We start from the raw sequence: 12,840 nt of genomic DNA on the forward strand, positions 1-12,840 counted from the left end.
AGTAATACGGCACAGAACCTTCAAGTCCAAAATCGCCCACCCCCCATCCATCCACCCAAACAGGCCCCGAGGACAAATCTACCACCCTCGGCATCGCAACCCCAGATCACGAATCCCGCATCTCACACACTCACCCGATTCATCTCAGACCAAAAAGACACGCCGCTCTTAAAAAATCACTCAAGCTCAGCACGATTGCGGAGGCCCAGGAGTAAGGAACAGGCACAGTCTACACCATGCCCAATAAAAAAGGCCCGCGACAAACCGAAATCATCTGCCTCGCTCGTGACAAGAAGGCGGGAATGCACCCAAGCGAGGGAGGCATCCATCGATCATCAAGTTTTGATGTCTGGCTGCCTTCAGCAGACTTTACAGTGCAGACGTTACAGTGCTTACAGCGCCCCCTCCGAGCTGCGAATGACCCCAGCAGCACCCTGGCATTTCTGGCCATGGGACTGGCGCCACCGTGACTTATTTCGCGGCACATGGACCCTCAGGCTGGCATCCAAAGCTGAAGACAATGCAAGATTGATTAGATCCACTAAAGCGGGAGGGATATCCTCTTTTAAGCTCATCGGATTGTCGTCTGTCGGCTTTTAAAACCTCCGCAAACATTCACATGATTGAAGACTGCCATCTGTAGGCTCGGCACTCGTCATGTCTAACTCGGCGTTGCATCCGAGTTGATTTTAGTATGAGAGCGAAGGTTAGAGGCCGCCTTCACGCCAAATCATGTGTGAAACAGGTGCTATATAGAAATGTGCGTAGTTTTTGAGGAGTCTTGGTAACCACAATCTAACGTTGTGTCCAGAATCCAAATGCCTATATTATTTTGATAACCGTGTCTCTACTCAAAGCGTCTTGTGCCTTTACCAAATGCTGACAAGAGCAAGAAAAGAAAATAGAAAGCCCCCTGTAAAACGAAACCCTAAACGCCAGCTCATGTACATGTACACAGGGTATCATCTCAGTCTAGCAAATAACCGTCCGTCTTCAAATAGCCTTGACCTACTGCTTCGTCCTCCCTCGTTCATCACTTCATCTGAAAGTCATCTTCAAAAGTCGTGCAATGAAGCACCGCGTCTGTGTAAAGCCGGTTTGAGACTGTACAAGTTTGTCCTGGCCGTATGACAACTACTCCGTTTGGGCCTAGCTTGAACGTCCCGTTGTCGCCCATCTTGACACTGATCTTGCCGGCGCTGACAGAACACGTGCGCACCATACTCATCACCTCCGGCCAGTTATACGAGCGTCCTGGCTTCAGGACAAGAACGTTGAAGCTGACCCCTGGGGAGATGGTAACAGGACGTTGGTCAGACATGTAGGCGTTGGAAAAGCCGATATCTAGTATAGTCGGTCAGTCTAACGTGTGCTTGGTATAGCTAGTAACAGCCATGGTAGAAGGAAACTCACTCATATTAGTCACTTCGTCTTTGATTGTACCAGGGGCAACTTCCCAGTCTTCCATTTCTTCCGCCTCCATCTGAGCGGCTGTTGAATTTTGTCTGGCATTTGATACAGGTGGTGGGCTCTTGGTTTGAGAGGTTCGGATGGGGACCTGCTCAGGCTCCATTTTCGATAGTGGCACGCCATCTGATATCATATCATAATCATCGTCTGCGTGCCCGCCATCCGCTACAACTGCCTTGGACCTGGTATCATATGCTGATTCGAGCCTAGACTGGGGTGTCGCCTCTGCCTCTGCCTGCGCTGTTGCATCTGCTTCTTCACTCATACCATCGAGCGCCAGCTCGTTTCTGGCCCATTCGCACTCGTTTTTGGTACGGTTGAAGCAATACTGATACTGGCAGGCCATACACGTCGTTGTTCTGCTAAATGCAGCTCGCGCTTCAGCCGGGAGACTCGCAGGCAAACCTACGCAGGGATCAGACAGCCGCGATACTCCTTTCCATTTGCGGCATGGATTCTTTTCTTCTGCAGTGCCTACTAGATACGCCAAAACACAGGCGTAGTGGAGAGGATCGATCGTCTTATCAATATGATAGTCTATCCACGAAGCTGGCACATTCCGAACCCGCTCATATTTTGAGAGTGCAAGTATGTCCGGCCGAGAAGGGATTTGCTGGTTTGGTGAAAGAAACCGGTGCAAATACGCGAGCGTTTTAGTCAAAGGTGGCTGCTCCATAGGCAAACTGGGTGGCGTTGGTGATGGCGGCAGCACAGTTGCTTGAACGGGTAGAGGCACTGGAGTCTTCTTGGGACGTTTTGCCAGTCTCTCGTCCATGACATCGTTGACTGCCTCAGTGCGCAAAGTACGTTTTGATATATCAGGGGAACTGCCTCCTAGAGCGCTTCCAATCGTGGCTTCACGAGGGCCTGCGGGTATGTACGGCATAGGCGAACCCTTTTTGCTCAGTTGCAGCTGTCTTTGCTTCTCTGAGAATTCCGGGGTTGCGGCGGGTGGTGCCCCAGGAGATATCGGAATGCGCGAAATGATGATGCCAGGAGAGCTGTCGTCCCTATTTGTGTAGGCTCTCACCGGGGAAAAGGTACCGTCGCCATTATCGTTGAACAAAAAGTGGTTGTGCTTCCCATGAAAGTGTTGCGCCATGTTCTTCATGCTGATAGCCAGAACTCTACAGTCGCGCACTGGGCAGATGAATGGCCGTCCCGTCTCGAGTTCAGGATGGTCGTATCGTTCTTTTCCTGGAGGAAATGGTGCGTTCCGCGTTTCTCGCAAAATACCGTCATCGTCTGAAAGCAGCCCACATCGAATCAGCAAATGCTCAACAACTCAAAGCATCAATGACTTTAATGTGCATGGTCAAATACTTGCCTATATAATGATAATACGACATGTCCTCACAATTTTTCCGTAGCCCACTCCAATTGCCCTGGGCATTTTGAAAATCCGTGGTATCGATCTCATCGATAGCTGAATGCTGCCCAGTTGGAGACAGCGACGCGGCTTCAGACGCAGACGCAGACGCAGACGCAGACGCCGAAGCGGGTGGTTCCGCAAGCTGGCTTCTCGATGTTCGACGCGCCCTCGAGCCGGTGCTTGCAGATCTGTTGAGATCCGCCATCCTCTGCATCAGGCCCTCCTCCAATAATCGCTGTGCTCCTGGCATTGCTTCGGCTGCCCCTCTAGCCTCGTCTCTTTTCGGTGGCCTTGTCACATCCATCATCTGAGGGAGAGGTGCGTCGTTGCTTGGTAGTACAGCAGGGCCTGAAAACAAGCAATGTTAGCGTATGCAGCGGAAACGAGGTGTTGCAAGCTTTGAGGGAAGTGGCAGCAGTGGCAGCAGTGGCAGCCGATTGCACAAATATGGCCACTCTGGGGGGAAGGGCCTCGATTCGCTTTGAGCTGACCAATGGCCGGCCCAAGTCTCAATCTGCCCCGTGCACCCAGCAGATGCAAACAAAACAAGATGGTTCTTGCATTCACCTTTTTGCCCCATGGTCAGCCTGTTCGTGGCCTCCCATTGCTGTTGTGCCTGCAAAATCTTGTCGTTTGACGCCATTGCCTTTCGTTTCAGCGCCGGTCCGTTCGAGTTCAGGATCCGCAGAGGAGGCGGCAGCGGTATTGGCACAGGCGTCTCGACATAAGGGCTGGAGTTGCCAGCCGCCGACGAAGGCAGAATGTCACTGACGACTAGGGGAGGCGGCGCATCAGCTGGCTCGTCGCGTTGACGCATCGTCTGGCTGTTTTTCCTCCACAGGGACTGTTCCGTACGCTTCATTCTATGGGCGGAAGCCATAGTCCGACCGCAGAAGAAGGTTAGGCGCACGAGAAGCTATTGATGAGGCTCAGGCAGCCAAAGTGTGTTCTTCTTAGCCAACAGTAGCACAGGCTCTGTTGTCCTATATGGGCACGTTCGATGTTGGCGTCGGTCCGGCCGGTGAAAATCGCCCAACGTCGTGTCTCTCAGGCTGCCCAAGCTCCCAGCATGGTGCGCAGGCAAGCTGCAGCACCCAATGTTTGTTGTCTTTGTAGGCAAGCGTCGAATGAAAGCTCTGGTGTATGTAGTTGTCTCGTAGAAATCATAGCCTGTGGTCGATCTGCTCGCTGGTGTCGTCCCTATCGCGCGATTCGAGCGCGGAGTGCATTTAGGCCACGCGGAGGTGCTGTGGGCGCTCTGCAGTGGAGCTTTAGTGACATGCACCGCAGCGAGGGGCAGATACAGCCGTTAGCGCGGGCAGCGCGAGCGCGCAGGGCTTCACAAGATTGCGTTGCTTGTGCGCGGTATTGGCAGCAATGGCAGTGAATTGCATAGTGGTGAAAGTGAAGACTTGGAAGAATACATGTATTGTTTTGTTGTTTAGGTTTATAAGGTAATTGCTTGCTTCCCGGCCTGGGTTTATATATTTGCAGCCCGTCTATTTTCATTGAGTATCCCTGCCAATTGTATTGTGTAATTCTTTCCTTTATTACCTCTCTAGGCCAGTAGACACTAGTAATATCAGAGTACAGAGTTAAGTGACCCGGACTTGTTTAATCATTCACGCTGAAATGAAGTCTGTAAAGAGATTTAATGTTACCCAAAGAAGCTTACTCACCTAAGCATACTTTAGGTATGCAATCTAGCATCAATATCCCAGGTAGGTAATCTTGCACATGCACTTTCTTTATACCGATTTAGGCAATCTTGCTCCAGCTTCATCTCTGCCAATAGTGCCATATCATGTCTTGTCATTGGATATACCAAAGAGTCCAGACATCTCCCATCTCTGTTTCATATCCATCAATTCATTCCTTTTATTCTACTATACACTTTATTTTATCGAGACAGGTACAAACCCCCCAAACAGAGTTAAACATCGTGTCAACACCACTCATCATTCATTTATTTCGCCTTCTTCCCACCCTTCTTCGCCGCCTTCTTCGCCGCCTTCTTGCTAATCGCCTTCACAACCTTCTCCCCGCCACTCTCAGCCCTCTTCCTCTCTGCCTCCTTCTGCCCCGAAATCTCCCGCTCCCTCCTCCACCGTCTATGCCGGAACCACTGCTTCCTCGTCCGGAACCTCGTCGTCTTCAGCCCCGTCGTCTTCACCAGCCGTCCAATGCGCCAGTTGTCCTCGCGGTAGCTGTAATCCGCCCTCAGCCTCAGCAGCCTGTCCGGCTCGCCGGCCTCCACTCGCGTGACCTCAAAGGGGATTCCCGACGGCGACAGCTCCGGCTTCGCGGCCTCGGGTCGGATCGTGTGCACCGTCTTGTTAAGCTTGCGCTTGCGCTCGGCGTGCTGCGGGTACGGCAGCGTGTCCTCCTTGTTGAAGACGACGCCAATGTATTTCCTGTCGGGGTGCTTCGCCGGGTCGCGGTAGTATTTGACGTAGCCCGTCGCCATGGAATGAATGGTGTGGTCGCGGCCCATGATGCAGTTCTCGCCTGGCCACCAGTGTGTTCCACGCTGCTTGTAAAGAATGTTGCCCGGAATAACGAATTGATCTTTCAATCACATCGAATTAGCAATCGTGCACCAAAATCTCTCTTAAATTCCTCCCAACGGCTGCAGACGTACCTCCAGTCCGTTTAGCACCAAGCTTATTAGGAATTCCCCTCTTGCTCTTCTTCCTGTAGGCTCCCTGCGCCTTCACCGAAGCATTTCTTCGACCCTCGGCCAGGACATTGGCCAATTGCGCTCCAAAAGGAGCAACAGCGCCGCTCGCAATTGTTGGCCTCGAAAGCGCAGCCACAGCAGCCAATATCGGCCGCTGTATCGTGAAGAGTCGCATGGCCCGGCGAAGTTTTCCCCCTTCTGTCGTGGGGTTTGTGCACAGCTCGAGTCTTACGAGGGGTTTGATGTCAAAATGCTCCAATGCATCCTTGTATCAAAACTCTAGTCTAAAGTTTCCATTTTTGGGAGTTATTCGTGCTTAGTCACATTTGCGAATGTTATCGATAAGACTTTGTAGTGGCCAGCTTAGCTCTTCCGCCAACAAGAGCGTCATCATCTCGACTTTGTTGACTTTCTCAAACTACTCATTCAATCGCCAATAAAAATCTTCAAGATGCGGCTCTTAATAGCTCTTCTATCCTTTTTTGCCCTCGCCAATGCCCAGTTTGGCTTCTTTGACCAAATGTTTGGCGGCGGCGGCGGCCACCACCAAGAGCAGCGCTCGCAGAACAACCCTAGCGACGCTCGCCATTATCAACATCAGTACACACATTGTAAGTGCTGATTTGCCGCCCTTTCACCTGATTCCACTACTCTCAACCCTTCTCTTTATATTTGCCGTCAAAACAAATGGAAAACAGAACTAACGCAAGATATGAGCAGCCACCTGTGACAACTACCTCTGCCCCGACACCCTCGCCTGCGTCCACTTCCCGCACCACTGCCCCTGCGCATGGGAAGCCAACGACGACAAATTCGAGCTCTCAGAAGGAAAGCGCACCTGTATTTCCAAAGGCGGGTTCAAGGCGGGAGAAGCCGCGCGCAAGATTGAACTGGCGCGGAAGGGTTTGCTTTGAGCGAGAGGCATAGTATATGCTGCCAAATGGGAACACAAGAAACATACAGCAACAATATGATGAACACGAAGAGAAGTTTAAGATGTTGTACATAAAGATGGAATATAACGATTGGATAGGTAGCTTATAAAGTGATGTTCAGTATTCAGAAACAAGTCCTTTTTGGCAAAAGCGCAAATTCTAACCCTACATTACCAGTTTAAAGAGGATGCATCTCGCATGATAAACATAAACATGAACAGTGTATTTTTTTCAGTCCTGATCAAACTGCCACTATGTATTCCCATACCTCGTGATGCCGCCGTTATGCGCGTTCCTCGTATCCATGCCACCTGCAAACGCCATTAGAGTAAAAAAAATCCTATAAAACTCCTCCTAAAAGCTTCCTCTTGTCAAAAATATACTCCCATTCTCCCAATATCCCACCGTAATGCAGCGGTGCACCGAAATGATGTAACAAGAAAAACGAATAGTAGATATGGCTTAAAAAAAAGGAAAAAGGGGTCAAAGAAAACAAAACCAGTCCATGGTTCCCCTTCAACTACGCCGAGCCGTTAGCAATATTGGCTGGCAAAGGAGGCATAGGTGGGACCCCATTCTCATTCTGCCCCTCCTCATCATCGTCCTCCTCATCGTCATCATCATCAAGATCCTCCGGGTGACCCAAAATCTGCGCCACATTCTTCATCTCATAGTGCTTCTTCCGCGCCTCCTCAAACTTGCGGTGCTTCTCCCTCTCCTCGGGCGTGAGTCCCAGGACCTCCTCTTCGGCAGAGGGGGTGACGTCCTCCTGCTCCACGTGGACCGTCTTCTCGCTGGAGCTGCGCGATATCTGTGCTGGCCTCTCCGGGATCTCCTCCTCCGGCTCGCCCAGCGAAAGGCCCGGAATGTCGTCTTCAGCACCGGCACGCTGAGTCTTGCGGCCAGCAACAGCAAGGCCGTCCTCATCCCCGCCTTCGTCGTCGGTCGGGTCCTCTGTGGGGTCGTAGTGCTTGGCGTAGGGCGTCTTTGGCTCCGTGATCTTCATCGTCGACGAGCGCTCCTGCTCGGTCAAGTAGAGGTTGGCCTCGTCCCACTTGAGACGCTGGGCCGGCTCAGACGGGTCGCCGATGCTGTGCGAGGAGTGGCGGCGCGAGCCTGCTCCAGAGGACGATCGTCGAGGGCCGGCGTTGATCTGGGTGTTTGCGAGGGTGACCTCTTTGGCGGACAGAGACCGGTCTCGCGGGCGTTCAGGAGACGGCGGATCGCCAAAGGAAGGGTTTTTGAGGATGCCTTAGCAGCGAAGAGAAAAGTCAGCCCACAGTCCATGTGTATACCATCACTAAACCGCCAGCAAAACACCAACAGAGCACGAGACTTACCCCTAGGCCGTTTGGCATCTGGGCCAGGCGGGCTGTGAGCCGGTGGAGAGTGCTCAACAACAGAAGTCATTTTGGCGGTTTGGTTGTAGTCTGGCTAGGCAGAGCAGAGCAGAGAAGGAATGAGGCTGAGATGAGATAGCGTAGGCTGAAAGCCGTCGTCAGAAGGGAGGGCAGCTATAGCTCGCAGGTGATGCAGATGGTGCGAAGCGATAAGCAGGATGCGAATCACGTTGCCAGGTCCCAGCAACTTTAAACAGGTCTAAAGGAGAAAAGCCTGAGGCAGCTGAGCTCTTTTGTGGTGTTTATGCGCAAAAAAAAAGTAAAGGTGCCATGTACAGAGTCAAATGTATATGTACCCTCTCAACCTTGCTTCCAAAGGTGGGGAGCAGGGTCACCCAGGGTGCTAGGGGACCACCAAAAAGCTTGGAGAGGAGCTCCTAAGCGGGGAGGGGGAATCGAGAACGCTGTGGCTCTTTCGTTAGTGGGCTTTTGCGCGCTGGCGGGATTTTACAGGCGAAAACAAAGGCCAAAAGGCAGAGCACCTGCTAGCACCTGCTAGTAGCACCCGGATGACGCACCAGTGGCATGTCGTCACACCCCATTTCCGGGGTTGATTGATCACAAGCCTGTGGCCCAGATAGCAGCAGTCAGCGGCTTGGGGGGAGCAACAGAGAGCTTGATCGTGACAAAACGGGGTTCTATGATCTCATATCGTGCTGCCGTTGTCTTGCGTCTCTATGCACGATGAGTCGCCAAGGCGTGGTTTTCGTGGCTGGCGCGTGCAGGTTGCGTTGCTTTCTTCATGGACGGGCAGAGTATAAGCGCCATGTCTTATATTCAGCTCATGCAGCTCGGCTCTATTTGGCTTGATTCGATGATGCCGCCATTAAGTCAAGACTGAAGCAAAAGTTCTCAGCATAGAGACGCGACGATGGAAAAGCACCGCATCTGCACACAACACTTTATCGTATGATTGCTTTCCCTTGTGCCGAATATCATCGCCTATCAATCACCAATTAAGCCATAGTACATGGGTGATCTACACCGTCGTGTCTGGTTCAGGAAGGCCTTCGTCTCGCGTCTGTTTCTGCAAACTAATACTAGTAATGTTATTACTGCTATTGACTCGCGCTTCCATAGACATGCGCTGTCCTAATGTGTGTATGTATATAGTTGTCCTGCTGACCTTTTCATAGCACGTCCACCATCACGATTGATTTCATGCCTTCGTCCCTATACAAAAACCCAGCCCGCAATTCCAATGATGGCTAATAAGAAACGAGAGTGGAATGGAAAGAAGGAAAAATAGAAACAAGAAAAAGAAACGACGCTTTAGATATTCAATCATGCCAGGCCGCTATATGGAGTATATTTCACAGACCACAGTGACGAAAAGGTGCTTGTGGGAAGAATAGACGCCTTCGGAATTCATAACAGGGCTTCGATGAGCAGGATATATATAGAGAAATGAGACGCATTTGCGTCTGTCGTATTATGGTTGTTGAAAGAGGAATATGAACCAGAATATCCAGTCAATATTCCGAATACACATTATCGCTTGTTTGCGGCATCTTCTGACAATGGCTTAACAAAAGGACTGGGATATTGTCCTACGCCCCCACGGCGATTTATATCTTATTTTTAGGAACCAAGTTGAGCACCGCATCGAGCAGGTTGTAACCAGTGCGGTAGCACACGCTCTTATCCTTTTCTGAACTCCAAATATCGACACAGCTTCGTAAAGTGTCGAGAATAATTTGCCGAGGAGGAAAAGCACATCCTATGGCGGCAGCTCCTGTAAGAGGCGCATCTGCGCGAAGCACATGGATATACGTTGTAAGGGTTGCGGAGAAGAAGTCAAGGACAAAAGCTCGTCCAACGAGATCTAATCGCAGGCTCGCATCGCTACACCACATCTCACGATAATGCACCAGCAACGCAAGACAGCATTCTAGGGATGACCAGTACGATTCAGGAAACATGACAGGGCCCTCTGGGTGCAACGCAAAAGGACGATGCAAAACCATGAGGCACCGTCGCAGGAAGATGTCGACGGTTACCCGCTGTAGCTGCCCGACGCAGACGCGCTGGGCATGGCTCATGAGCTCTCGCAGCTGAGCATTGTACCGCAGCACGTCGGGGTATGAGATTTGATCCTTCTTGGAATTGATCTGTGCCATGACGGACAGCACGGTTGGCAGCGACTGGTATAATACCATCTGGAGGCTGTCCGGCGGACCCCACTCTGGAATTTTTTGCAGGTTGCCAAGCTCATCCGGCCGTGTAAGAGGAGGCATGCCGGTGCACATGGCCACCTTGATATCGAGGTACAGGATGGTAAGCCACAGCTTTCTCCGAGCGTCCTTTTCCTCTTGGTTAGTCTCCGCATCATCAGTCGGGTCCTGCGGAAGACCATAGATGAAAGCTGTGCGGACGAGCAGTCCGAGCAGGGACCAGCACGAATCCACGGACCAGCAAGTGGGGTTGCAGACCTGCTTGGCCACTACCATGAGGGCCAGCGTCTTGAGGGTGAGCAAGGTCGGTCTGAAGGAAAAGGGCGTCTGCATGAGGCATGCTTCAGCAGCCATCATGAATTCTGTGGCGACGGGAGGCTCTCCTTCGGCGGAGGCAAAGCTGCCGAGTCCCATGACCATGAGGAACTGCGCCAACCAGCAAAGATTGGAAGCATTGGGATCCAGCCAATACCGCTCGATCTCGCGCTTGAAAATGTGGAGGTCGATGATTGGATTCACGACATCAAGCAAGTCGAGATATCGCTGGAGATACCTCTCATGGTTTTGCCTTTCGCCCGCCAACAGCCGAGTGACGGCTTCGCGCGCAAAGTACTTGGTGGCACCAGGGGTACCAAAGGGGAAATTGCCCGGCAGCGTGAAGTTGGCCAAGCAAGCATTTGTAGCAACGTCTTCAAGAGCGGCAGCCAGCGGGGCCGATTCCAAAGATGCCAAAGCGCCAATCTGTGTAGCCCCAGCTATTATTAGTATCTATATATGATAGATTTACTACGGCGTAATCCTGCAAAACATACCTTGGTCATGAGATCTCGCCAATGGCTGGATCCTCGTACTTTATGTTGGACTTGCCATGTGGCCAGGACTGTCTTTGTCTCCTCGTTGTTTGATGGAGCTGTGGGACAGGGGAATTTTCCGCCGTTGGGGCCCTTGTTGTAGCTATAATAGCACTCCCTGCCGTTGCCGCTCGACTTGCAACGACCGCACGGCAGCTCTTTATCGCACTTGACTTTGAGGCGGTGGCAGCGCAAGCAGCTCAGGCAATTGCGCTTGCGCTTGCGAACAACGCGCAGCGGGTTGGCAGTACCCTGAACCGGCATGCCATTCTCATCGATGGAGACAACGGGCTCAGGGCTCTCCGTTGAAGCAGTGGGCGAGATGAGCCCGTTTTGGCCCGCGGCATCACCATTCACGGGAGGAGATGAAGAAGACGCGAGCGCCGTCCTTTGTCGTGATGAGCCGGGAGACGCACTGGTGCCAGTGGCAGCTGCTGCGCTGGGCACGGCGACGCCATTGACATCGAAGCTGCAGCGCACCCCGGCCTGGATGCATCGCGAGCACGATGGCTTGAGCAGGTCGCAGCGCCGCTTGAAATGCCGGCAGCGGTCACAGGTCTTCACCTCACGCATATGGGGCATGCTATTTCTTCAGCCGTTGAAGAGGGAGATGGCACAGGGCGCAACAAGGCGAGGATCAATGTCTCGCCCTCGAATCGCGCCGAGATGAGGAAGCAGAAAAAGAGAAGGAATTTGTTTCCCGGAAATTGAAGACCGGGAGGACGTGCGTTACGCAGTGTCTAAGTTGTTGGATCGCAGGATTGCTAGCGAGGGGGGTTTTGTTCGTCCAATGCTGTGGTGATATTGAAAACCGCCAGGCTGCTTCAAAAGAGACGCTCAGCCGCGCAGAGATGCTGGACCCCCAGTGTAAGACACAGCCTTGGAGACGCACACAGAGAGACACAGAGAGGGACGCCACACGGCGGGTTTCCGCAAGCTAGGCTCGGGGCGGGACAAGACGAAGGGAGAGAAGGGGCAAAATGTCGATTGTCGCTTGTCGCTTGTCGCGATTGATTGATTGTTTGCTTGTTTGCTCTTTGGTCAATTCTTTGCGCCAGCAGCCAACAGCGCTCGCGATTGATATCAAAATGCAAGTGACCGACTGATGCGCAGGAGAAACGGTGGACAAGGAGAGGAAAGACGAGAAGTCGGCGGTAAGCGGCCAAATCAGCGAGGCGACGTTGTTAAATGCGAGAAGGATTGAGGGCCTGGCAAAGTCGGCCGCAACTAACGCCGGCTCTGGACCGAGCTGGGAGCCGTTTTTCTGCTGCGCTGAGCTGCCGCTGCTAGCACGAGGTACCTGCTGAGCAAGCAAGCTAGGCGCCACCCGGGGCTGGGATTTACTGGATTTGGGGGTGCGGTTGTTGCGCTAAGCCGCTAGCCTTTAGCGCAGCTTGGCCTTCTGTAGGGCGGCTGCTGCGGGGATCACTGCGGATGGATGTAATTGATCGGTACATGTACGTACGGAGCAGGCCAAAAAAGGCTTCTCCGTCTGGGCGAGGCCTCTATGTACATGCAGGCGCTGTGGTGAGAGCTGGACTGTAGTCGGCTGTCGTCGTTGAAGAAGCTCTATTTTTATCGAAATTTGATTCATGGCCGCAGAGCCTACATGTAGGTACTAGTAGTACGTCTACTAGTACTGTTCCCCGTCGTTAACAGTACCTGTTGGTGCTTCACACTCTTCGTCTTGCGGATAGAGTGCCTACAGTACACATCGACATAACCTCGCAGCCGTCTTGAGCTCACCGAAGGGCTGGCGCTAGTCCTGTCTGCTCGCATGTGGAGAGACGCGGTGGAGATGCGACCGGGTCCTTTGGCCAGGGCTGACCAACGCGGACAGAGAGATGGATTAATTAGGAGGGCCGCCATCAGCTCTAAATGGCCAGCCTGCCTCAAGCGCAGCACGCAACTGCCAGACTAGGACCAGCCGACCAGGGGGATATTGATTGCCTTAGGGC

The 12,840-nt window shown here is 52.5% G+C and overlaps 5 protein-coding genes across 5 annotated transcripts; 1 reads left to right on the forward strand and 4 right to left on the reverse strand.

The window, feature by feature from the left end:
• Positions 1-1,033: 1,033 nt before the first annotated feature.
• TGAM01_v204291 (hypothetical protein) lies at positions 1,034-2,581 on the reverse strand (the record flags this gene model as incomplete). The annotated part of the gene is made up of 2 exons (XM_018808584.1): positions 1,034-1,344; positions 1,414-2,581. The coding sequence occupies 2 exons, from the start codon at positions 2,579-2,581 to the stop codon at positions 1,034-1,036; spliced, it is 1,479 nt and encodes a 492-aa protein (XP_018658240.1).
• A 2,227-nt stretch (positions 2,582-4,808) lies between these two features.
• TGAM01_v204292 (hypothetical protein) lies at positions 4,809-5,697 on the reverse strand (the record flags this gene model as incomplete). The annotated part of the gene is made up of 2 exons (XM_018808585.1): positions 4,809-5,410; positions 5,484-5,697. 2 exons carry the CDS (start codon positions 5,695-5,697, stop codon positions 4,809-4,811), a joined length of 816 nt encoding a protein of 271 aa, XP_018658241.1.
• Positions 5,698-5,973: 276 nt separating this feature from the next.
• TGAM01_v204293 (hypothetical protein) lies at positions 5,974-6,436 on the forward strand (the record flags this gene model as incomplete). Its single annotated transcript, XM_018808586.1, has 2 exons — positions 5,974-6,133; positions 6,243-6,436. 2 exons carry the CDS (start codon positions 5,974-5,976, stop codon positions 6,434-6,436), a joined length of 354 nt encoding a protein of 117 aa, XP_018658242.1.
• A 304-nt stretch (positions 6,437-6,740) lies between these two features.
• On the reverse strand, positions 6,741-7,867 carry TGAM01_v204294 (hypothetical protein; the record flags this gene model as incomplete). Its single annotated transcript, XM_024549389.1, has 3 exons — positions 6,741-6,768; positions 7,156-7,708; positions 7,798-7,867. 3 exons carry the CDS (start codon positions 7,865-7,867, stop codon positions 6,741-6,743), a joined length of 651 nt encoding a protein of 216 aa, XP_024405853.1.
• A 1,558-nt stretch (positions 7,868-9,425) lies between these two features.
• On the reverse strand, positions 9,426-11,464 carry TGAM01_v204295 (hypothetical protein; the record flags this gene model as incomplete). The annotated part of the gene is made up of 2 exons (XM_018808588.2): positions 9,426-10,772; positions 10,844-11,464. The coding sequence occupies 2 exons, from the start codon at positions 11,462-11,464 to the stop codon at positions 9,426-9,428; spliced, it is 1,968 nt and encodes a 655-aa protein (XP_018658244.2).
• Between the last annotated feature and the right edge of the window lie 1,376 nt (positions 11,465-12,840).

Source organism: Trichoderma gamsii (genome assembly GCF_001481775.2).
Source record: "Trichoderma gamsii strain T6085 chromosome Unknown Scaffold_12.2, whole genome shotgun sequence".
Classification (NCBI taxonomy): domain Eukaryota; kingdom Fungi; phylum Ascomycota; class Sordariomycetes; order Hypocreales; family Hypocreaceae; genus Trichoderma; species Trichoderma gamsii.